This window comes from Budorcas taxicolor, chromosome 4, assembly GCF_023091745.1.
Source record: "Budorcas taxicolor isolate Tak-1 chromosome 4, Takin1.1, whole genome shotgun sequence".
NCBI lineage: Eukaryota > Metazoa > Chordata > Mammalia > Artiodactyla > Bovidae > Budorcas > Budorcas taxicolor.
The window spans coordinates 43,751,165-43,777,464 of NC_068913.1; the positions used below are offsets into that span (position 1 = coordinate 43,751,165).

General features: G+C 37.5%; 1 protein-coding gene across 1 annotated transcript in view; it reads left to right on the forward strand.

The window, feature by feature from the left end:
- Positions 1-492: 492 nt before the first annotated feature.
- MAGI2 (membrane associated guanylate kinase, WW and PDZ domain containing 2) overlaps positions 493-26,300 on the forward strand; it is a 1,481,671-nt gene continuing 1,455,863 nt past the window's right edge. The window contains exon 1 of the mRNA XM_052638336.1: positions 493-793. Coding sequence (XP_052494296.1) covers positions 493-793 — 301 coding nt within the window. The remainder of the gene's footprint in view (positions 794-26,300) is intronic.

Genomic DNA, 26,300 nt, shown 5'->3' on the forward strand with positions numbered 1-26,300 from the left:
CAGCGCGCGCGGACCCTGCCACTGCCACTGCAGCTACCATGGATATCAGCTAACAACACACACTCAGGCGCGCGCGCGCTCCCACTCGCACCACGCAGGAGTGGCCCCCGGCATCCCTACTCTCCTTCCCCACCCCCACTCCACCCGCTCACCAGCTCGGCTACTGCTCGCTCAGGCTGCCGCTGCCGCCGCCGCCGCCGCCACCACCACAGCTCTCCTCTGCTGCGGGGCCACAGCCTTGAGTGTCATTCAAGGGACAGCACAACCTCACCCAAGCTCTCCTACCTCTGCCCAGCCGTCCCTGTCATCCTCCCCCTTCCTCGACCACACTCCATCCAAAGAAGAGGGAAAGCACCGAACAGAGAGGGGAGGAAGGCAAAGTCTGCTCTCCTTACCTCTTGGCCCCCTGGCTCCTCCAGCCTCATTCTCTCAGCACCAACTCCCCTACCCCAAAGGAATCCCTCAGGAGCTGAGGCGACTCACCCCACTGCCATGTCCAAAAGCTTGAAAAAGAAAAGCCACTGGACTAGCAAAGTCCATGAGAGTGTCATTGGCAGGAACCCGGAGGGTCAGCTGGGTTTTGAACTGAAGGGGGGTGCCGAGAATGGACAGTTCCCCTACCTGGGAGAGGTGAAGCCGGGCAAGGTGGCCTATGAGAGCGGAAGCAAGTTGGTGTCTGAGGAACTGCTGTTGGAAGTGAACGAGACCCCCGTGGCGGGGCTCACCATCAGGGACGTGCTGGCCGTGATCAAACACTGCAAGGACCCCCTCCGGCTCAAGTGTGTCAAGCAAGGTAAGCGCAGCGGCTGGCTCGGTGCTTTACCAGGAGGCTGGACCGCTCCAGACGCCGGGGCATCATGGAAGGGTGGGCTCGCGTGTGGAAGGGGGTGTGTTGCGCGACAGTGGGGTGAGGTCGATCGAGAACCGGCAGAGCAAGTGAGCTTTGCCGGGTCTCAGAATGGGGGGCTCAGTGGGAGGGAGGGGCGGTTGCGGTGCAGCGTGCAACTTTGTTTGCGCAGTTACCCCCTCCCGTTTGGTAGGTGTTCGGCCTTGTCTGACCTCGGCGGTGCCGGCGAGCTCCCAGGGCAATTGAATGTGCGTCAGCCGCATGGCCCGCAATGGATGAAAAGCTTTTAGGGAAGGAAAGAAGGCAGAAACGAGAAAGGAGGGCAGGAAAGAGAGGAAGGAACAACTTGAGGGTGTAGCGGCATCACCAGCAGGGCCGGTAGGAGTAGGGGGTGACGGGGCAAACGGAGACCGGCGCCCTCCGTTTCGGTAGCTGTACTGAAGACACCTTGGGGATCCCTGAGCCACTAATTGACAAAGAAGGGAAGGGGCAGGTTGCTTCGGGCGCTTTGACGGGTCTGCCTTAACTTTTTCCCTGCCTCGCTCCTCTGTCCCCCTCCCCCGCCCACGGTCGTGTCATGTGGGCACCGCGCGTCACGTGCGCACTGACTAACTCGGGAGCTCACCCCGAGCCGGCCCGCGGGAGGCGGCTTGCGAGGAAGGCGCGGCGCTAGCTGCGGGTTCTAGAGTTGGAGGTCGGAGGAGAGACGTGGTTACCGGAATGTTCTTTACTATGGGGTTGTCTTCATGAGTGGAAGTTCTCTATGGTCGGACTCCCCTCTGGCTTCGGATTTGGGCAGGGGCAGGGGCGGGAGGCGTGTTTCTAAGGAGGAACTGGATGAAAAAGCCTTCTGGTTTCGACTGAGGATCCGGTCAGCTCCAACCTGGTTTAGATGAGCCTCCGCTGAAGGCTGTGATGGGATCCTGCAGAATTCTCGCAACTGTCTTTGCCTATAGGAAAATGCTGGTCCTGAAGTAGAGAAGGGAGAAAAAAGTTTCTTGGAAAGAGGACAACTTTAGCTGGAATAAAATAGTGTATCTTCATTTTCCACATGGGATTGCATAAGTTTTGTAGCTCACATTCATAATCCTGTGTGACATGTATGTATATGCGTCACAAATCGAAAGATTTGTTGTTGGTGACACATTGTTCGGATTCAAAGATGGAATTGAGCATGTCATTGCCTGCATGACAATATCTCTTAGGGAGATACTCTTGTCTATAAACCAGTTTTAAAAGTAAGTCAGTGAAAAATGAAACCTCAGGCAAAATTTCTTAAATGTAAACTGCCATACAAAAAAGTTTTAATTGGGGATTCTTGAGTGTTAGTGACTGATGACTTGAAATAGGCTAATGTGGACATTGACTTCTTTGTCGGGCCACAGAGTTAAATACGGTATGAACCTGAAGAATGTGTTTGGTAGGAAGGCAAATAGAATATCTTACTGTTTTCCAAGATGACATACCAGAGGCTTGAATATAGGCATTAATGTTAGCGTATTTGATGTCATGATACTATTTTATAGTAATAGATATAAATGTGAAGTTCTGGTTTTGAATCCAGAAGTCTATGTCACAATTAATGACCATGGTTTTATTGACAACAAGGTTGGTATTTGTAGTGGAAAATGGCTGCCAACTTTAAGATATTGTTATTAATAAATTGGACTAATGATTGTAGCCTAATGAGGGAAGTGTTTATCCCACTGTAGTTTGTAATTATGACCACATTTTAATGTACTCATTCTGAGCACACTATTTTGAGATGAACCTTCACAGGCTGTTGCTCTAGCAGCTAGAAAAGAAAGAAAGGGAGATTTGGGGGGTATTGTCAATCTATTCTATAAAATCCACTGGAAAGACTTTAACTTGGAAAAGTGAAGGCATGAAAGCTATCATTAAATACTATCCTATGATTATGTATAGGGCAAAAATAAGACAAATCTGTGGGAATTTTTAAAGGATGAAGCATTTTACTTTTATTAAGATGATTTTAACAGAGCTTTAAAAAAATCTGTTAACTATACTGTGAACTCATTAGCTCCCATAATTGTGAGTGTTTATAGAGGCCAGTGACCACATACCATGGATTCCTATGTAAGATGGGTACCTGGACTAGATCTCATGTAAATCCTTCCATGAATTGATCCAAGACAGTCTCAGATATTCAACTTCTATGTTAGGTTTCATTTAGAAGATTATAGTTTTTAGAACTCATGGAGTATAGACATATAATGTGATATATTTGGGGTTCTCTGGTAGTTCAATTGGTAAAGAACCCACCTGCAATGCAGGAGACCTGGGTTTGATCCCTGAGTGGGCATAATCTCCTGGAGAAGGAAAAGGCTACCCACTCCAGTATTCTGGCCTGGAGAATTCCATGGACTATACAGTCCATGGGGTCGCAAAGAGTCAGGCATGACTGAATGTGATATATTTAGGGAAAATTTCTTTTCATTCTTTTAGTTCTGGATTTCACTGGGTCATTGATGATTGATGCTTATAATGATATTCACAGAACTCCCACAGGAACCTGATTCACCTTCTTATTGACCAAGAAACAAAAATAATTGCTTCTTTTAGCTTTTGTGGAAAATAAAATCCGCTTTTATATTCTTCCATGTGTGGTGATTCATATGCTATTCCCACCATGGAAATCTTTCTTTTCCCTTGTCAAATAATAGATCGGTTTACTTTATCATTGTAAGAAAAGTGAAAATTTCAGAACCTTAGATATAGTGTCTATGTGTCTTGCGTTTCATTACCGATTTCACGTGCTGGAAAAATACATAGAAATTCTTGGTTCTGTAGTTTTATTTCTAGAGATCCAATAAACTAACATAATTGAAAAAACTTAAACATGGTTTGTTTAGCAGTTGTTATTTAAAATGCTAATAGATAGCTGATTTTTAAATATTCAACGCTGTGTATTATATAGAAACTACATACATAATCAGGTAAACTAAGGCAGATTTTGCAAAGAAAAGGAAAAATTTGCATAACAAGAGTGTTTATTAAAAAGTGCACCATATAAAATTGCATTGTTTAATCAATTTTTATTTACGTGTTTGGCCAGTTTTCCTTTACAGTTGTTTTAAGATTAAATAATCATAATTTTAAAAGAAGGTAAACTACCAGAATTTTTAGACACACTAAACAAATAGATTTAATTTTTCTACAAAATTTAAATGTTTTTAAAGCCATTTTTGAAAACCATTTAATTCAAGAGATTCCCTTTTAAATTTAAACTGCTTTTAATTCACACAGTGATGAGTCATATATGAAAAATACCATTTATTTTCATATCCTATTATTTTTTATAAACTATGGCTTTTTAGATTATAATAATACATTTTTATCACCAGAATATTTAATTCTAAACTAGTTCTCTTCTGTGATCTCATTAATGTAATGGATGCAGTTGAAGGAAGTTTCTTGAATGATTTTGAGATCTGTACTGAAGTGCTAAAGGTTTTTCTTTTTTCTTTTAAAATTTGCACTAATGTTCACTGCAGGCAATTATATAGACCTTAGTGTCCTACATTCGTTGCTACTGCATCTAAAACCACATGGGGACCTGCATAGCCTGAACTTATTTTCCCCTTTAGGATCTCACAGTGGAAAATAAAAGGCAAAAAGTTTTCTAAATTTTCCTATGTAGAAGAAGGGCCAAATAAAGCCTTTGAAATTCAGTTCTAGAGAAGATGTACATTGCTCTCTCTCTTATTGCTCTGTTCAGAGACACCTTCAAAGGAAAGTAGATCCACAATTATTAAGAGCCATGCTTCTTTTTGACTGACTTCAAGCTAGTATTATAGAGTTAAACCTCTGTGCTTCCTTTATTTGAAAAGCTGAAAACAAATTATGTCAAATTTTCTCCAAGATTCATTTTCCTCCATAGAAAACTAAGTATGTGAATTTATTGAATTGTTTAAGCAATTTGATCAGTTAATTATTTTAGGATAAGGTATCTTTAAATCTTAGGACAAGGTGAATGAGTTATCTTTGGGCATAATTTATGGGGCATACTACTATAGTTCTCATTATATTTTTTAATGTACAAAATTTAGATAGTATGATGTTGAATGATAAATATGACTGTGTGCTTTTTTGTCATGTTTGATTACTTTTGGGGTGAAACCACAGTTAATGTATTTAAGTGCCACCTTTTCTACTCTTAAGGGCTTCCCAGGTGGTGCTAGTGGTAAAGAATCCACCTGCTAATGCAGGAGACAAGAGAGACTCAGAGACTCCCTTCAATCCCTGGGTAGGGAAGATCCCCTGGAGGAGGGCATGGCAACCCACTCCAGTGTTCTTGCCTGGAAAATTCCATAGACAGAAGAGCCTGGAGGGCTACAGTCCATAGGGCCGCAGAGAGTCAGACACAACTGTGCAAAGCGACTAAGCACTAAGCACATTTCTATAACATTTATATGGTGCAGTCTTTTCCCATATTTCTTATGCTCACTTTCCTCTTTAGCTGGGTGAAATTCACACATTCACTCTCATAGTGAGCAAAAAGTTTTCGCATTGAACAACCCTGACTGCTGTAGTTTAAACAATGGCTTTCAAATGCATAGCAGTCCCTGGATGAAGCATTTCTCTGAAGAATTGTGATAGAGTAGGCTTTAAACGTAGTCTCCCAAGTAGATTGTCTGGGTTTGAATCCCGAGTATGCCACTTGGTATTGGCTATATAAACAAGTTATCTAGCCCAGGGTAGTAATAGTATCTTGAGAATATTAAATAAGTTATGTATTTAAATGATGTAGTGTCTGGCAGATAATAAGCATTATGTAAGTGTTTGTAAATGTGTTTCCAAACATGTTGGTCATTTTGAGCTAGTGACATGAAATGTTTTTAATTTTCAAAGGATTTTACACTTAATCGAAGCCTAACTGAGAAATAGAAAATGATTGACTAATTAGTAGTATGAGTAATTTGCAAGTCGTAGTCTTAAAGCTTTTCCATAGAGTGAAATAAATCTTTGAAAATCATTAATGTGAAGAGTACTGCCATTAAATGGAATGGAACATATTTTCACCTTTTAAAAATAACTCTCACTGATGCCACCTTTATGTGTAAAGATCTGTTTTATATTTATTTTATACTCTAGTCATAGTTTATTTTTACTCAATAATTTATTCCCTTTGTCCCCATATCTTATTGAATCATTTACTCTAGGCTTGACAAGCATAGAAATCCTATTAGAATTCACTAATTTAAGCTTAGGAATTTATTTTATACTTCTTACATGTGACTGGAGTTAAATACACATATCATGTTTTAAGGCAGAACTTTTATTTCTTAGCTAGAAATCACAACCTCATAAAGAAGAGCAATAAAAAAACAGAATTAATTCCTATGTGTTCATAGTCAACCATGTAAAATAAAGAAAAATACATCAAAAGTCAGCTAAAAGTTTAGTTTGCATTTGTGAGCATGTCAGCAGCTCAATACGAATGATTCTTTATATTAACAATTTCAAGAGGAAGCAACCAATAGTGTATCTACCATCAGCCTCCCCCAGTGATTTTCGCATTTAAGCTGACTTAATCCCATCTTAGAATTCAATAGGAACATTTACCTTGCTGGTCCAGTGTCCAATATTAATTTTTAAAAGTATTTCTAAAGTATAGTCTGATTATTATGAAAAGCATGGAATAGGGCCTTACAACTTTCTTAGTATTATGGTTGATTGTCCCATTCCAGTCCCAGCTCCCTCTCTTTTGTTTACAGGAAGGACAGATACAATATTTCTTTAATATAATTTCTGTTGTATAGGTAAGTTAGTAATAGTTTCATAATTACTGATTTTACATAGGCTTTACATAGGTTTTAAGCCGATCATATCCCTAAAATGGTCATATTCTTATAGGAAGTTGATAATTGCTTCTGTTATTACATTTCATTGATATGTTACAAGTTCGATTTAAAAAGACCCTATCTGGAAATTAATTTTTAATTAATTTTAAAATATATTAATCAAAAATTTTAATTTAAGCTTTAGAAATTTGTTTTAAAGTTAATAAACAGTATTGTCTGCTTTGGATTATCTAGAAGTAACAGGAAAAAAATTTCCTTTTTTGGACAACTGATTGAATATTAACTCAGATACATTCAGTGCATCTATTTTCAAGGATAAAGGAGGATGATGAATGCATATTTTAAGTGAGTGATTAGATTTTGTTCAATACTTAACATAATTTTATGGCTTGTTTTACCTTACAAAACATTTTTCCCTGTAATTGTTACATGAATCCATGTCAGTCTTTGTGTTATTTTCAATTATTTTGGTTTACTTAAACATTTTTTTTCACTTTTAAAATCATGGCAGTCATCATGTATTCAATAATGGCTGCAAATGGATATGTGACAGAGGAAAGAGTAAACCTTTATAGTGTGAAGTAAAAGATATTTTGAAGATATTGATTTCTCTGATGATAAAATTTATGGAATAATTTTTTGAACCTTTTAGCTGAGTTTAGTGAAACTTGTACATATGAAATCAGAGATTTTTCTATAAATAGCCATGAGTTTTACTTTTTTCTTTTTCTTTTTTATTTTTCAAATTATGAAAGTATAATAACACATTTACTTACAGGAGACTTGGAAATTGGAAAGTTACATATAGTTCCTCTATGCGTGTATGTATGCCAAGTCTCTTCAGTCAGGTCTGACTTTTTGTGACCTATAGTCACATGGACTATAGTCAACCATGCTCCTCTGTTCATGGCACTCTCCAGGCAAGAATACTGGAGTAGGTTGCCATGGCCGCCTCCAGGGGATCTTTCTAACCCAGGGATTGAACCAGCATCTCCTATGACTCCTGATTTTTAGGCAAATTCTTTACTGCTGTGCCACCAGGGAAATCTCATAGTTCTGCTATATATTACAATTATTTTTTAAGTAGATAAATTAAGATATTTAGTTTGGAATTTCAATATCAAACTCTCAAAACTTAATAGAATGAATATATGGAAAAGTACAAGGGTATAGTATGAACCAATACAACATAATTAAGATTTATACAATTTTCACACAACAGTGAGATAAAAATTCTATTCAGGTTCCCATAGACTATAAACTTGGAGACATTGGAACATATTCAGGGACATAAAACAAGGTGCAAAAATTTCATGGTCTAAAGGTATTGCAACCATACAGTTTGTTCTTTTATCACTGTGGAATTATGTTAGAAATCAATATCAAAAAACATTTGAAAATAATCTACATATTTTCAAGTGCAATGTGACATTTATCAAGAGAAACCTTTGACTAGCCATTGAAAGCCTCAATAAAGTTAGAAGGCTAAAAAAAGCACGGATGGGAAGCAGAGAAGAAAGTATTTAAATGAGAAATTATATCAGAATGAGAAATTAATATTTAGGATACTTTACAAATCCCATGCATTTGGAAATTAAATATCCACTTTTGAATGATGGGAATATCTAAGAAGCCATAACAAGGAAAATTAGAAAATATCTGTGACAATAAAAATGAAAAGAGAATTTAACGGAATTTGTTGCATGGAGCTGAAGCTGCTCAATGCAACTAAATAACAGTGTGGAATCTTGAAAATAGGGTATGAAAACAAATAATAGACACTAGCATAAAATTTTGTGAAATTTGAACAAAATCTGTACTTTAGTTAATACTGTATCACATGTTAATTCCTTTTTTTTTTTTACAGTATAGTATTTCTTTATATTCTCAGAATTGGATCAGATGTTTCAAGCATCATTTGGTTTTTTTAATCACTAAGATAATAAGCTTTCTAGACTTTTAGCAGTAATACTAGATGCCAAAATACATGGAACTATATCAAAGTTTTGAGTGAATATAAATTAGAAATCTAGCATTCTGTTCATACTAAGTAAAACAAGTGGAATCAGCCATGGGTTTTATTAAGTTCCTGTGAAATGAAATAGGAAGAAGCAAATTTGTTTAATAAAGAGTGTATATTTTGTATCATGCATCGAACCTAGACTGGTGATTCATTTCTTATATGATATGGGGAGGGAGGTAGGAGGGGGATTCACGATTGGGAACACGTGTACACTCATGGCAGATTCATGTTGATGTATGGCAAAACCAATACAGTATTGTAAAGTAAAATAAAATAAAAATAAATTTAAAAAAAGAAAAGAAAAAAAATTCAACAAGGGGAGGGACAGTATAAGAGAAGAAAAAATAAAAATAAAAGAAGAGAAAACAAGAAAAAAAGAGTATGTATTTTATTTTTCTATTTTCACATTACATTATGTTTCAAAACGTTATATATAATCTTTTATTATATAATGTGATAAATATCATTACATTGGCAACATATTACAAACATATAAATATATCAAAGTAACATGTGCTGTACACCTCAGGTTTACAGGACCTTACATGTCAAATTTATTCTATTAAATAAGTAACAAGACTTAAAGGGTCACAAAAATTGTGGCTTATTTCCAAAAGCACTCGGATCATGAGTAACTGTAATCTTTCCTCTTGACAACTCATGTACTTAGTGGATGACCATTTTATTAGGACTGAGGTCTAAGTAGATAGAAATAAGTCAGTTCCTCTCTGGAAGAGCAGGAATGTTATCAAAGATGCTCTTACCCATCTAAAATCTTCCCTCTTAGTAGTTTTTCTGAAACATTATCTCTAACATCATCTCATTTTCCTCTTTGGTTGGAAGTACCTTTGCTTTCCTTTTCTTCAGTTCATTGTGGGAGAGTCACTCTAGTGAATAGCAAATTTGTCTGTTCTGCTTCTTTGCGTACATGAAATGCACCCACATGTGTGTATGAATGCACACACACACACACGTTTTTGAAACAGTAAATTTCAATGCCAGTTTTTTAAAGTTATTTTTTGCCCACACCATGCAGCGTGTGGTATCCTAGTTCCCTGACCAGGAATCAAACCCATTACAGTGGAAGTGAAGAGTCTCAACCACTAGACTGCTGGGGAAGTCTGTCAGTCCCAATTTTTAAATTGATAGTCCTGGAACAGCATTTATACATGTAAGAGGACAGTCTGGTTTTAGTGAAAGAGTTACATAAAAATATTCCATGTGTGACAAGTCTAGCTGAAAAGCTTGCACAGGCACTCATAAATTTTCAACTATGATTGGTATTTGTAAACCCTTATTAACTATGATAATGAGAGACCTAAAAGACATAATGACATTGAGTACCCAGATGATTTCTGTATTTCATATATATTGGTTGTTAAGAAATGATAATAGTTTAACAGTTTGGATTTTAGTCATTTTTATTTACATCACTAAGTGGCTGGTGGACTAGGATGCCTAAGATAATGTCCTAATGTTAATGTAATATAATGTAATGTAAAGAAGGGACAGAGATAAGGAGCATGCTTATTCATGAACTTGATAACATATTTACAGAGTAATTTAAATTGCACTGGTTTAACTGTCTCAGAATAAAATGAGAGGACTGAATCCAACATGCTCTGAGTATATGTGAAAGTTGCTTAATCATGTCTGATTCTTTGTGACCCCATGAACTATACAGTCCATGGAGTTCTCCAGGCCAGAATACTGAAGTGGGTAGCCTTTCCCTTCTTTAGGGGATCTTCCCAACCAGGGATCAAACCCAGGTCTCCCACATTGCAGGAAGATTGTTTACCAGCTGAGCCACAACGGAAGTCCAATGAGTATTTGATATATTATAATTCTAAAGAATTAATCATTTAAAAATAAGTTAAATGATTCTTAACTTATCTAGTTAAAATATAGGTACTAATGTTGCTTTATGGAGAATTTTAAAATGTCAAGAAAAACCAAGCTTAATTGAGTCCTAAAGGATTTTGTCATGAAATGGAGAATATGATATTTTGAATTATATTGAGGTTTTAATTTATATCTAGTTTCCTTATGTCAAATTAATTTACTTTGGAGTGGATATATATGAATTTGTGAAGTATACGTATACCATAAGCTTTACTAAAAACTGTTTAAAATTTATTATGTCTTTGATAGCCCAGGACAATCCCTGGGTCGGGAAGATCCCCTGGAGATGGAAATGGCAACCCACTCCAGTAGTCTTGCCTGGAGAATCCCATGGAGGGAGGAGCCTGGTAGGCTACAGTCCATGGGGTCATAAAGAGTCGGACATGACTGAGCAACTTCACTTTCACTTTGATAGCCCAAGCAGTGTGCTAACATACTACTGTGAATCCAAAAAAAAAAAAAAAATCCTTTTATATTCTTATATCAAAATTAATAGGAAATTCTTCATTGTCTAGTATTAAGACCCCATGGACTATAGCCCACCAGGCTCCTCTGTCCATGGGATTCTCCAGGCAAGAATACTGGAGTGGGTTGCCATTTCCTTCTCCAGGGGATCTTCCCAACCCAGGAATCGAACCCAGGTCTCTCACATTGCAGGCAGACGCTTTAACCTCTGAGCTCCCGGGGAAGCCCATTAAGAGCATCATAAGACCCTTTATCTTTGGGGAAATTCACTTTTAGCATTGAGTGGTTTTGCTTCTGTTGAGTATGTTTTCAGATAGACTTTAGAAAGTCACAAAGGTATTAGAGACATTGTTGATTGTCTATCTGGGATGCATTTCTTCTTTCCCCATCCCCTCATTCCTTACTGAACAGAATGCCAGTTTTATTAAACTCTCTGTGAGAGTTGCACTGTGAAGAAGGCTGAGCGCCGAAGAATTGATGCTTTTGAACTGTGGTGTTGGAGAAGACTCTTGAGAGTCCCTTGGACTGCAAGGAGATCCAACCAGTCCATTCTGAAGGAGATCAACCCTGGGATTTCTTTGGAAGGAATGATGCTAAAGCTGAAACTCCAGTACTTTGGCCACCTCATGCGAAGAATTGACTCATTGGAAAAGACTCTGATGCTGGGAGGGATTGAGGGCAGGAGGAGAAGGGGACGACAGAGGATGAGATGGCTGGATGACATCACTGACTCGATGGACGTGAGTCTGAGTGAACTCCGGGAGTTGGTGATGGACAGGGAGGCCTGGCGTGCTGCAATTCATGGGGTCGCAAAGAATCGGACACAACTGAGTGAATGAACTGAACTGAACTGAACTACACAATGATGTGATGCTGTGCCATGTGCTTTGTATTATGTCAGCCTTATCCCAAGGGGATGAATTTAAAGTATTCTAAGTCAAGCATGGTAGTTCCATCTCTTTGCCAGTGACTGCTTTAGGAAATGGCTTATAACTCAGTTCTAAGTAATGAAAAGTAAAGTTAATCCCTTTGTGGACTTTCTGACAAGCTTTTTAGTTTCTCAGAAATAAGATCCAGGACAAATATATTCATTTTTCTATGAAGGTTGCTATGTATGGAGGTGATACCTGGAGCCACTGGAGCCATCTTGTGATCTTGAGGAGAAGCCCAGCGGTGGAGAATGGCTGAACTGAGTGACAATCTGAACTGAGTGATGATCTGCTAAAATAATGAGCCCAGAACTAGTCTTTTCTTAAGACTTTTTGTTATTGAGCTAACAGTACATAAGATATGTTGAACCATTTGGATTGGGTTTTCTGTTATTCTGAGACCAAAGTCTTTTGACAGATATAACTGAAAAATGGTATAAAAATAGCTATTTTATTGCCATTTTATTGTTTTGGGAAGCATTACTGAATATCTTTCAGAAACAGATATCTATTTGGAGAATAAACCAAGATGTATATTCTTGTTACACAAATTCACTCAAATTCTAGGTGTGTCTCCATTATCTCACTAAGTTTTATCTGGTTGGACCTCTGTTTTAAATTACAGAAAACTATAACTATTCAGAAGTACATTATATGGAACAAAGAGTTATTTTAACAATATCCAAAATAGAACATAATCAAGAAAATAAATCAACTACAAAAATATACCCACCAATGCCTGCCAGAAACAACTAGAAATATTTTTTGAATTATATAATGTTACAAATGTCTATGCCACCAATCCAGGAGCATATAATTGTAAACTGACTCATCAGAAATGTTCCAACACCATTTTTCTGGAGCTAGAATTCATCTAGTTATTATTTCAGTTCAGTCCAATCATTCAGTCATGTCCGACTCTTTGCCTCCCCACGGACTGCAGCATGCCAGGCTTCCCTGTCCATCCCCAACTCCCAGAGCTTACTCAAACTCATGTCCATCCAGTCAGTGATACCATCCAACCACCTCATCCTCTGTCATCCCCCTCTCTTCCTGCCCTCAATCTTTCCCAGCATCACAGTCTTTTCGAATGAGTCAGTCCTTCCCGTCAGGTGGACAAAGTATTGGAGTTTCAACTTCAACATCAGTCCTTCCAATGAACACCCAGGACTGATCTCCTTTAGGATGAACTGGTTGGATGTCCTTGCAGCCCAAGGGACTCTCAAGAGTCTTCTCCAACATCACAGTTCAAAAGCATCAATTCTTTGGCACTCAGCTTTCTTTATAGTCCAACTCTCAATCCATACATGACTACTGGAAAAATCATAGCCTTGACTAGATGGACCTTTGTTGACAAAGTAATGTCTCAGCTTTTTAATATGCTGTCTAGGTTAGTCATAACTTTTATTCCAAGGAGCAAGTATCTTTTAATTTTCATGGCTACAGTCACCATCTGCAGTGATTTTGGAGCCCCGCAAAATAAAGTCTGTCACTGTTTCCATTGTTTCCCAATCGATTTGCCATGAAGTGATGGGACCAGATGCCATGATCTTAGTTTTCTGAATGTTGAGTTTTAAGCCAACCTTTTCACTCTCTTCTTTCACTTTCATCAAGAGGCTCTTTAGTTCCTCTTTGCTTTCTGCCATAAGCGTGGTGTCATCTCCATACCTGAGGTTATTGATATTTCTCCTGGCAATCTTGATTCCAGCTTATGCTTCATCCAGCCCAGCGTTTCTCATGATGTACTCTGCGTATAAGTTAAATAAGCAGGGTGACAATATACAGCCTTGACATACTGCTTTTCCTCCTTGGAACCAGTCTGTTGTTCCATGTCTAGTTCTAACTGTTGCTTCTTGACCTGCATACAGATTTCTCAGGAGGCAGGTAAGGTGCTTTGGTAGCCCCAGCTTTTTAAGAATTTTCCACAGTTTGTTGTGATCTACACAGTCAAAGGCTTTGGCATAGTCAATAAAGCAGAAATAGATGTTTTTCTGGAACTCTCTTGCTTTTTGGCAATTTGATCTCTGATTCTTCTGCCTTTTCTAAATCCAGCTTGAACATCTGGAATTTCAAGTTTCACATAATGTTGAAGCCTGGCTTGGAGGATTTTGAACATTACTTTGCTAGCATGTGAGATGAGTGCAATTGTATGGTAATTTGAGTATTCTTTGGTATTGCCTTTGTTTGGGATTGGAATGAAAACTGACCTTTTCCAGTCCTGTGGCCACTGCTGAGTTTTCCAAATGTGCTGGCATATTGAGTGCAGCACTTTCACAGCATCATGTTTTAGGATTTGAAATAGCTCTACTGGAATTCCATCACCTCCACTAGCTTTGTTCATAGTGATGCTTGCTAAGGCCCAATGGACTCTGCATTCCAGGATGTCTGGCTCTAGGTGAGTGATCACACCATCATAGTTATCTGGGTCATGAAGATTTTCTTTGTATAGATATTCTGTGTATCCTTGCCACCTCTTCTTAATATCTTCTGCTTTTGTTAGGACTATACCGTTTCTGTCCTTTATTGTGCCCATCTTTTAACGAAAAGTTCCCTTGGTATCTCTAATTTTCTTGAAGAGATCTCTAGTCTTTCCCATTCTATCATTTTCCTCTTTTTTTTTGCATTGATCACTGAGGAAGATTTTGTTATCTCTCTTTGCTATTCTTTCTAACTCTGTATTCAGATGGGTATATCTTTCCTTTTCTCTTTTGCCTTTAGCTTCTCTTCTTTTCTCAGCTATTTTTAAGGCCTCCTTAGACAACCATTTTGCTTTTTTTGCATTTCTTTTTATTGGGGATGGTATTGATCACTGCCTCCTGTACAATGTCACGAACCTCTGTCTATAATTCTTCAGACACTCTGGCTCTCAGACCTAATCCCTTGAATCTATTTGTCACTTCTACTGTATAATCATAAAGGATTTGATTTAGGTCATGTCTGAATGTTCTAGTGGTTTTCCCTACTTTCTTCAGTTTAAGTATGTATTTCGAATAAGGAGTTCATAATCTGAGCCATAGTCAGCTCCCGGTCTTGTTTTTGCTGATCACATGGACTACAGCCTTGTCTAGTTCAGTGAAACCGTGAGACATGCTGTGTAGGGCCACCCATGATGGATGGATCATGGTGGAAAGTTCTGAGAAAATGTGGTCCACTGAATAAGGGAATGGCACACCGCTTCAGTATTCTTCCCTTGAGAACCCCATAAAAAGTATGAAAAGGCAAAAAGATAGGACACTGAAAGATGAACTCTCTAGGTTGGTAGGTGCCCAATATACTACTGGAGAACAGTGAAGAAACAAATCCAGAAAGAATGAAGAGATGGAGCCAAAGCAAAAACAACAGCCAGATGTGACTGGTGATGGAAGTAAAGTACGATGCTGTAAAGAACAACATTGCATAGGAACTTGGAATGTTAGGTCCATGAATCAAGGGAAATTGGAAGTGGTCAAACAGGAGATGGCAAGAGTGAACATCGACATTTTAGGAATCAGTGAGCTAAAATAGACTGGAATTGGTGAATTTAACTCAGATGACCTTATATCTACTACTGTGGGCAAGAATCCCTTAGAAGACATTGAGTAGCCCTCATAGTCCATGAAAGATTCCAAAATGCAGTACTTGGGTGCAATCTCCAAAATGATTGAATGATCTCTGTTCATTTCCAAGACAAACCATTCAGTATCAAAATAATCCAAGTCTATTCCCCAACCAGTAATGCTGAAGAAGATGAAGTTGAACGGATCTATGAAGACGTACAAGAGCTTATAACACCCAAGACAGATGTTCTTTTCATTATAGGGGACTGGAATGCAAAAGTAAATCATTATTTAGAGAACATTTATTGGTAACCTATTCTCTGTCTGGCATTGAACTAGAGACTGGTGACAAAAAGATGAATATGACTTCATTAAGATATCATCTATGTCCTCAAGTAGTTCATCCTATGGTACGTGTATGTGGCCTAAGTTAAAAATCATTAAGAAGGTTCTTTTATCTTTTAAAGATAGCATCCATTATGTAATCAGAATAAAAGGTAAGGAAAAACATTTTGGAGAAGAAATATGGAATAAAATGAAGAAATATGGAGTAAATATAGAGAAATATAGGAGTCCTTAGTATTCTACAACATTGATTACAGTTCAAATAGTTGCATAAACTCTGTATATGTTTTAATGTTGTGCTATGTTCTAGGCACTGTGCTAGACAGTGATTATAGTAAGGTGTGTAACTCTTGATCCTGTGCCAGAAATTTCATAATGTAGTATATAGTTAAGAGCACAGAGCTTTGGAAACAGACAAGTGTGGATTCCACTCACAGCTTTATTCTTCATACTAGTTGTGAATTGAACAAATTATTTTTACATCTCTATATCAGTTCCATCCTTTGTAAAAATAGGTAACATTACAGACTTACTTTGCACAAATGTTATGAGGAATAAATGTTGTAATACCTATAGGATGTTTAGCCTAAGGCCTGGAGTATAGTATAGATTCAATATTATATATATGTAATATGTATATGTCACATCTGTATTGTTTGATATTATTATAGTTATCATACATACTGTATATTAATGTTCAGTTTTATTTAACAACTACTGTAAAAAGAATTTTGAATGCAATAAATATTTCAGAAGACCTATACCTGGGAGAAGGGTTTTTGGTCTCTCCTGAGATTCCAAACAACAATTCATAGAAAAGAGAATTCTTGAGTAGGGGATCACGTGAGGAGAGTAGGAGGATTCTTCTAGAGAAAAAGGCAATGCATCATTGATATTGAGGGTTTCTAGGAGAGTTTTCCACAGTTTATTGTGAATCCACACAGTCAAAGGCTTTGGCATAGTCAATAAAGCAGAAATGGATGATTTTGGGGAACTTTCTTGCTTTTTCGATGATCCAGTGGATGTTGGCAATTTGATCTCGGATTCCTCTGCCTTTTCTAAAACCAGCTTGAACATCTGGAAGTTCATGGTTCGTGTAATGCTGAAGCCTGGCTTGGAGAATTTTGAGCATTACTTTACTAGCGTGTGAGATGAGTGCAATTGTGTGGTAGTTTGAGCATTCTTTGACATTGCCTTTCTTTGGGATTGGAATGAAAACTGACCTTTTCCAGTCCTGTGGCCACTGCTGAGTTTTCCAAATGTGCTGGCAAATTGAGTGCAGCACTTTCAGAGCATCATCTTTTGGGATTTGAAATAGCTCAACTGGAATTCCATCACCTCCACTAGCTTTGTTCATAGTGATGCTTTCTGAGGCCCACTTGACCTCACATTCTAGGATGTCTGGCTCTAGGTGAGTGATCACACCATCATGATTATATGGGTTGTGAAGATCTTTTTTGTACAGTTCTTCTGTGTATCCTTGCCACCTCTTCTTAATATCTTCTGCTTCTGTTAGGTCCATACCATTTCTGTCCTTTATTGAGCCCATCTTTGCACAAAATGTTCCCTTGGTATCTCTAATTTTCTTGAAGAGATCTCTAGTCTTTCCCATTCTGTTGTTTTCCTCTATTTCTTTGCACTGATCACTGAGGAAGGCTTTCTTATTTCTCCTTGCTATTCTTTGGAACTCTGCATTCAAACAGGTAAAGCAGAGATATTACTTTGTCAACAAAGGTCTGTCTAGTCAAGGCTATGGTTTTTCCAGTAGTCATGTGAGATGTCTCACATGTATGGATGTGAGAGTTGGAATGTAAAGAAAGCTGAGTGCTGAAGAATTGATGCTTTTGAACTGTGGTGTTGGAGAAGACTCTTGAGAGTCCCTTGAACTGCAAGGACATCCAACCAGTCCATCCTAAAGGAGATCAGTCCTGGGTGTTCATTGGAAGGACCGATGTTGAAGCTGAAACTCCAATACTTTGGCCACCTGATGCGAAGAGCTGACTCATTTGAAAAGACCCTGATGTTGGGAAAGATTGAAGGCAGGCAGAGAAAGAGATGACAGAGGATGAGATGGTTAGATGCCATCACTGACTTAATGGACATGAGTTTGGGTAAACTCCGGGAGTTGGTGATGGACAGGGAGGCCTGGCATGCTGCAACATGGGGTTGCAAACAGTCAGATACTGCTGAGTGACTGAACTGACACATCTTTATATTATGTTGTGGTAGAATTTTGGCAACATGATCACTACCTACATCATCCATTATGAGACTTATTTTGCTAAAAGTTATTTTTCCCTCAAGATATGCCCTATTTTGTTCTTAGATGCATTCTTGGCCGTGATTAACTCACAAAATTTATCTTGTGTCTCAGTTCCATCCTTACACTAAAACTGTTGTGAAAGAAATCTGTTTAATTTGAAAGTTATGTGTTAAATAGTTAAGCATATATAACATATGTAACCTATGCTTATTTGATTCAAAATAATATAAGCCCTGCAAAAACCAGGTTGCCTATCAATATCCAAGAGAACTTAGCTACTAATGATTGAGGCATAATGACATTGCCACAGACCTCCAGTATCAGAAGATAGCTTAGAAGGTTAGTTACACTGAAATTTTCTTTATTGGGAGAATTAAATTAGCTCTTTTGCTCCAGGAGGGAGGTTTTCATCTAGGAGGAGAATTGTTTTAGGCTGTTCTAGCAGAGAAAATTGCTCTGTTTGAGAACTAAGGAAAATGTAGATGTGGTAGATTAAGTGTTTCATAGTAAATTAGTAATAAAATGGTATTTGTGTCCCATCCCTTTAAAAATATTTTTAAATTGAGTAATCAGAAATAAGAGCTCAGTCAAGAAAAATGCAATACATATTTTTTTACTGAGATTATGTTCTCCTTTTTTTCCACTTGATATTTTGATGTATTTGGTTGATAGGTAAATCAATTAATTTTTTTATTTTTGAGTTTAAGTTTTTATGTTACATTTCCTGAAGTTATTCATGTTGAACTTAAAAGTTCACAGGTAACTTAGCCTTGCAGTGTAAGCATTGTTGAAGTTACTTAGGGGAAATGAATAAAAATATTTAGTAATAAAAACAGAAAGAGTATGTTGACCACTTAGTACATTCCATCCACATATACTTTCTCATGTGACTAGTGTATTAAACAGGTTGGACTCAAAGGGTACAAACAAGAAAAAATTATTTTTCTCTCACTTACCCCTGCTTTACTAAAACCCTTAGTGTCTCACCTCTTAATTGTTTTTACTTTCAAAATCCAGAATAGTCTCTCTTTCAGGTATTAAAAAAAAATGTAATCTGTTCAAAATACAAATTTTCTTGGGTTCATTTGAAAGTTTCTCCTATTGTTTAAGCTCAGTCTTGATCAGGAACTCTTGAACTCAATAATAAGGGATGAATTGGGAGATTGGGATTGACATATATACACTGTTGGTACTATGTATAAAATAGATGATTAATGAGAATCAACTGTATAGCATAGGGAACTCTATTCAATGCTCAGTAGTGACCTAAATGAAAAGGAAATTTAAAAAAGGGTATATGTAAACATATAGCTGATTGACTTTGCTGTACAGTAGAAAATAACACAACAGTGTAAAGCCTATGAAAATTCAAAAAGATTAGTATGGTTCATTTCTTCTCTTTATTTACTCCACTTCATTCATCCTCTACTAGTCTCCTCTGAGGTTAGGTCATAGGAGGAGGAAAACTTCATATACTCTTGTTTCATCATGTTGTGAAAATTCAGCCACATCTCTTCTTGCTCCAGTATCAGGGACAGCTTCACTCAAGCTCCCACCATCAGGTTTCTCTGGCAATTGTTGTTGTTGTTTAGTTGCTAAGTTATGTCTGACTCTTTTGTGGTCCCATGAACTATAGCTCACCAGGCACCTCTGTCCATGGGATTTTCCAGTCAAGAATATTGGAGTGGGTTGCCATTTCCTTCTCCAGGGTATCTTCTTGATCCAGGGATTGAACCTGTGTCCTCTGCAGTGGCAGGCAGATTCTTTATCGCTGAGCCACCAAGGAAGCCCCTTCTCTGATGATAAGTGGGCATAAATTCCTGTCTTTATGCTGTCTCCAGGCTTTTGATCTTTCAAGTTCTTCCAAGAATTCTCTCACATTTTGCTTGAGAGTAGCAGGTGGGGCAACTGTGAGTGTTTTAAGAATTAAATGAATAGGTAGCCTGGGAGTGGCCCTCATGAACTATTACTTTTTTATGTGCTGCACAGTCTAGAAGGAAGGGGAAATGAGACATCATTGTCCATTAATATTCCCTTCAAGAAATCTTTCTTGTGGATTTTTTTTTTTCAAATACATAATCTTCTCATCTGGTTTGTTGGGAGTGATGGTCTTTAGGCTGGTTTTACTGTAGGTATGATTGATAACTTGGCTTATTTCCCATTGTGCTCATCTCTGAAGCACTATTCCACAAAAATACAATAGTCCCACTTCATATCTAATTACATTCATTAAAGGCTCACGTTAACTCTATGAGGGAAAGTGATATTTATCATCTCAGTTAAAACTGAGGAGACGGAAGCATAAAGTTCCATTATTTGCCCAAGGTCACTCAGTACTAAATGGCAGCCTGACTTAAAACCTCATACTGTTATCAACTTTACTGTATTACTGAAACAGAACAGGACAGAGTCTAGATAATTAATGAATGATCCAATACCCTAGATGGGTACAAAACTGCATATCAGTCAGTTATAATACCCAAATGTTGTGTCACTTTTCTAGTTCTATTTTCCTTTCCAAAACCTCAGACTTTCTGATAGAGATGACACTCATTTCTTTTCCTTCTTCCTATCTTAGAATGATTCAAACACTTCAAAATTAATCACTAATTTTCATGTTGAAATCATAAGCATCTTAGAAATGTTATAGTGTTTCTTATTTAACTGTCTCAATATTGCATAACATACACAGTTGGCAACTATAAAAATACTATAATAGGACCATGTTAAAAGACAGGGAAAAACAAATCCTACAGATGACAAAGAGTTTAAAATTCCCTTACCAGTGATTTTATGCTTTCTGAAGTTTTTGAACAAATTTTATTTTGTGAATTTGAAACTTTACTGCATTATCCCTTTATATGAGTGTTTTTTAGGGATCAAAGATTTCTTATTTGACTTCTTCCTTACCCCTTAGAAAATTGTAAGTCTTACTGCTACAGTTGACATAAACCTGCTATTTGTTTACACTCAGTGGCATCCAGATACTTTATAAATATTACATTTATAAGATGTATCTACTTGTGAAATATGAACTTGGGGATTTGGCTCCAAATAATGGTCTTATCTCAGGTGTTTTGTTATAGTATGCTCATGTGGAGCTTATATTTAGTATTACTTGAGTTGCAGAGTTATTTCATCTTGCCTAGCAGCATCAGCTATTTCCTTCTTCTGTTTCCAATTATTATGATTACTTCCAGCCTGGGTGAAGTTTGGCAAAAGCAAGTGTAGAAAGGGAAAGAGAATAGGCTATTCACTTAAACTAACACTCAAGCTTATCAGTCTTTATTTCACTGCAGAAACCATTTATTAATATTCAGAGTTAGCAATTTAATATTGATTCTAGTCTTCCTTGGTGCTGCAGACATGAACTCAAGTGGGTGCAGGGCACAGTTTAACACTACGATACAGTGTGAAAGATGCCATTGCCTTGCTTCTGGTAGATAAGGCTATTGTCCTTTTCTGTTAGAAAAGCTAAAGTGAAAATGGATTTGCTTCAATATTTGTTGAGTTCTGTTATATTCCTTGCATATGTAATGTATGAAAAAGTAGAGGTTATAAGCACATATCTGTTACTACATACAATGTAAACAGCATTTATAGTTAGATACCTGATTATATACTCAGGGTCATTTTGGAAACTGTTTTGTATTTTTCTCATAGTGCTTGGGACCCCAGACATTTGTGTGGGTTAATCTTGTAGAACTCACAATTGAGTAGGAGTTGAGAAATTCATTCCTTTAGGTAGCTTTTTTCCTCTATGTTTCTTTAGTAACTTTCTGGCAAAAAAAAACAAACGAAAAACCTATTTTTTTTCCAATATTCTCAAAGACACAAAGGATTTGATAAAAACCTAGAAAAACTTATTTTTTTCCAATAAATTTGCTTGAAGCTTTTATAGAAACTTGAGGATTCAGTGGGAATGGGGATAAAGGTCAATAAAGGCATCAAATTAGATACTAACTTTGTGAAATCACCTCTTTGTCATTTGTTTCCATATAGTCCTAATTGCCAAGGCTAAATAAAATATCCTGCAAAGCCTTATTTTCTTGCTATGAGGAAGAGAAATGACTAAATGCAGGAGATTTAATTATTGATATACATTCAGATTTTTAATATAATATTTAAAAAATTAAACATACAATTTTCTATTTAGCAAATAAGAATTTATGTCAAGTACACAAGCGTTCTTTGCAACGAATGTTCTTGCTTCTTCAGAAAACTAATTTCTTCCAGTTTTAATCCATTTAGCTTAAAAACAAGACACATTCTTCTAATTTTCTAAATAGTGTTCCCTGATAAAAATGTTTTATTGGCTAACATCTTTTTTTAAGCTTTTAAAGTGGATAAATTTTTGTTTCAATTCCTATTAAAAAGACATTAACTTGAAAATAACCTTTAAGGTCAACTGCTGAATCCTATTGTTAATTTGGTAGACTTTTGACTCTGCATTCAGTAAGATTATTTTATTATTACAGAAAAGTTAATTTTACCATGTGAAAAATCTAAAATTTTCTGACGAGCTTATACAAAGAGCTTTTCCACATTTATTTTCCCTTTTTTGCTAACTTTACCCTTCCCCCTCCCTGGCCAGCAAAAGTCCACAAAACTCTACTGAAGGTAGGCAGCAGAACTTTTTTTCACCAACACTGTAAATTTTGCTAAGAAATATAGAGAAATCAAAACACTGCTTTTGATTTGTTGACTTGTCAATAAAGCTTATACTACAGTGTCTATGGTTAAGATTTACTATATATTGAGACAATTTGATTTAATTTGAACAGAATGAAACCATAAATTGAAAGCTGTTCTGTGGAATAATTTTTTTTATGAAAAGTGAAAAAGCATTTTTTGAATGGAAAAATATATCTTTAATTTAGAAGCACTGCATATGTGGACTAATTCAGTTAAGTTCAGTCACTCAGTCGTGTCCGACTCCTTGCGAGCCCATGAACCACAGCACACCAGGCCTCCCTGTCCATCACCAACTCCCGGAGTATACCCAAACCCATGTCCATCGAGTCGGTGATGCCATCCAACCATCTCGTGCTCTGTCGTCCCCTTCTCCTCCTGCCCTCAATCTTTCCCAGCATCAGAGTGTTTAAAAATGAGTCAGCTCTTCGCATCAGGTGGCCAAAGCACTGGAGTTTCAGCTTCAACATCAGTCCTTCCAATGAACACCCAGGACTGATCTCCTTTAGGATGGACTGGTTGGATGTCCCTGCAGTCCAAGGGACTCTCAAGAGTCTTCTCCAACATCACAGTTCAAAAGCATCAATTCTTCGGCACTCATCTTTCTTTATAGTCCAACTCTCACATCCATACATGACTACTGGAAAAACCATAGCCTTGACTAGACAGAGTAATGTCTAGTTTGACTAGGCAAAGTAATGTCTCAGCTTTTTAATATGCTGTCTAGGTTGGTCATAACTTTCCTTCCAAGGAGCAAGCATCTTTTAATTTCATGGCTGCAATCACCATCTGCAGTGATTTTGGAGCCCCCAAAAATAAAGTCAGCCACTGTTTCCACTGTTTCCCCATCTATTTCCCACGAAGTGATGGGACCAGATGCCATGATCTTAGTTTTCTGAATGTTGAGCTTTAAGCCAACTTTTTCACTCTCCTCTTTCACTTTTATCAAGAGGCTCTTTAGTTCTTCTTCACTTTCTGCCATCAGGGTGGTGTCATCTGCATATCAGAGGTTATTGATATTTCTCCCAGCAATCTTGATTCCAGATTGTGCTTCATCCAGCCCAGAGTTTCTCATGATGTACTCCGCATATAAGTTAAATAAGCAGGGTGATAATATACAGCCTTGGTGTACTCCTTTTCCTCTTTGGAACCAGTCTGTTGTTCCATGTCCAGTTCTGCCTGTTTCTTCCTGACCTGCATACAGGTTTCTCAAGAGGCAGGTCAGATGATCTGGTATTCCCATCTCTTTCAGAATTTTCCACAGTTTTTATGGACTTGGTTTTGAGAATATTTAAATAGATATCCTCGTAGATATTTATGTAGATATTTGTGAGTATATAGAACTTATTCATTTCTCTAATATAGCTTCACAGGGTCTACTTTTATTATTCATTTTATGTTTAAAACACAAGGCATGTTTAAAAAGGCTTCATGTAAAGTGTACCCCAAATCCCATCTAAATATTTAACTATTTAAAAATATAGAAAGTAAGATATGTCTCATTCTTAAATATCAGCTTTCTAAGGGATATACCTTGGGCTAATGAGAGCAATGACAATTATGTATTTTCAGTGGAGTATTAACTCAGTTGATCTACCATCCAATATAATCCAATAAAGAGGTGTAGTATCTTTTAGATATAGATATCTTTTCAGGTATAGATATCTTTCAGATGCATGTTAATTTTCCTTAGCACTCAAGTTTGAAGATTCTTCTGATTGTTCCTAGACCAACCAGTAACATGAAAATGATGATGATTATAATAATTTTTCATTTAAAATTTTAATATTCAGTGATAAGCCTAGGCAGTTTTTAGCTTTCTGTGTGTATTTATAACCTGCCAAGAATAAATATAGGTCAGCCTGTTAATAAATAATGATATCCTAAATAATCTGAATATACCAAATAAACACAACTGTGGCAAGATGGTAATTCTTGGTAGTGGTCATGGAGCGTAGAAGCCATTGTTATTGGACTATATTTAAGGTGGGACAGATTCAGGTTGGAACAGTTTATGGAAGTACTATTTCAATTTAATCTCAACTCTGCTTCTATAAATGTCCAAATTATTAAATTTTTCACTGAAGAAAATATTTCTTTATGAATCATAAAGCCAAATTTTTCTACCTGTTGTTGGTTAGTGAATTTATACAGGTGATGTTCAGACCTGATTTTCAATCTGAAGCTGTCGAATTTTCAAACAGGCTTCTCTGACGGGAACTAGCCCCATGTTTTCCAACTGCTCTCTGTACATTTCCACATATATGCTGTGTTTGATCCCTTTAAATTTAAATTTAAACTTAGTTTCCATTTTAGTATTTTGTACCTCCTGACTTCCCAGTTTATTCTAATGATGCTCAGTTAGGTCAACTGAACTGGAAACTTGGAAGTCCATGCCATCCACCCTTTTTCTTTTTTTTTTTCTAAATCCTTAATCGCTTTTAGGTTCTCTGGTGGCTCAGAAGATAAAGCGTTTGCCTGCAATGCGAGAGATCCGGGTTCAGTCCCTGGGTTGGGAAGATCCCCTGGAGAAGGCAATGGCAACCCACTCCATTACTCTTGCCTGGAGAATCCCATGGAGGGAAGAGCCTGGTAGGCTACAGTCCACGGGGTCTCAAAGAGTCGGACATGACTGAGCTACTTCACTTTCACTTTAATCAGTTTAATTTTATCAGTTCAGTTCAGTTTAGTCGCTCGTTTGTGTCTGACTCTTTGGAACCCCATGAACCGCATCAGGCCAGAACTCGCTGTCCATCACCAACTCCCGGAGTTTACCCAAACCCATGTCCATTGAGTCAGTGATACCATCCAACCATCTCATGTTCTGTCATCCCCTTCTCCTCCTGCCCTCAATCTTTCCCAGCATCAGGGTGTTTAAAAATGAGTCAGCTCTTCGCATCAGGTGGCCAAAGTATTGGAGTTTCAGCTTCAACATCAGTCCTTGCAATGAACACCCAGGACTGATCTCCTTTAGGATGGACTGGTTGGATGTCCCTGCAGTCCAAGGGACTCTCAAGAGTCTTTTCCAACACCACAGTTCAAAAGCTTCAATTCTTCGGCACTCAGCTTTCTTTATAGTCTAACTCTCACACCTGTACATGACTACTGGGAAAATCCATAGCCTTAACTAGCTGGACCTTTGTTGACAAAGTAATGTCTCAACTTTTTAATATGCTGTCTAGGTTGGTCATAACTTTTCTTCCAAAGAGTAAATGTCTTTTAATTTTCATGGCTGCAGTCACCATCTGCAGTGATTTTGGAGCCCCCCAAAATAAAGTCAACCACTGTTTCTACTGTTTCCCCATCTATTTGCCATGAAGTGATGGGACCAGATGCCATGATCTTTGTTTTCTGAATGTTGAGCTTAATGCTAACCTTTCCACTCACCTCTTTCACTTTCATCAAGAGGCTCTTTAATTCTTCTTCACTTTCTGCCATCAGGGTGGTGTCATCTGCATATCTGAGGTTATTGA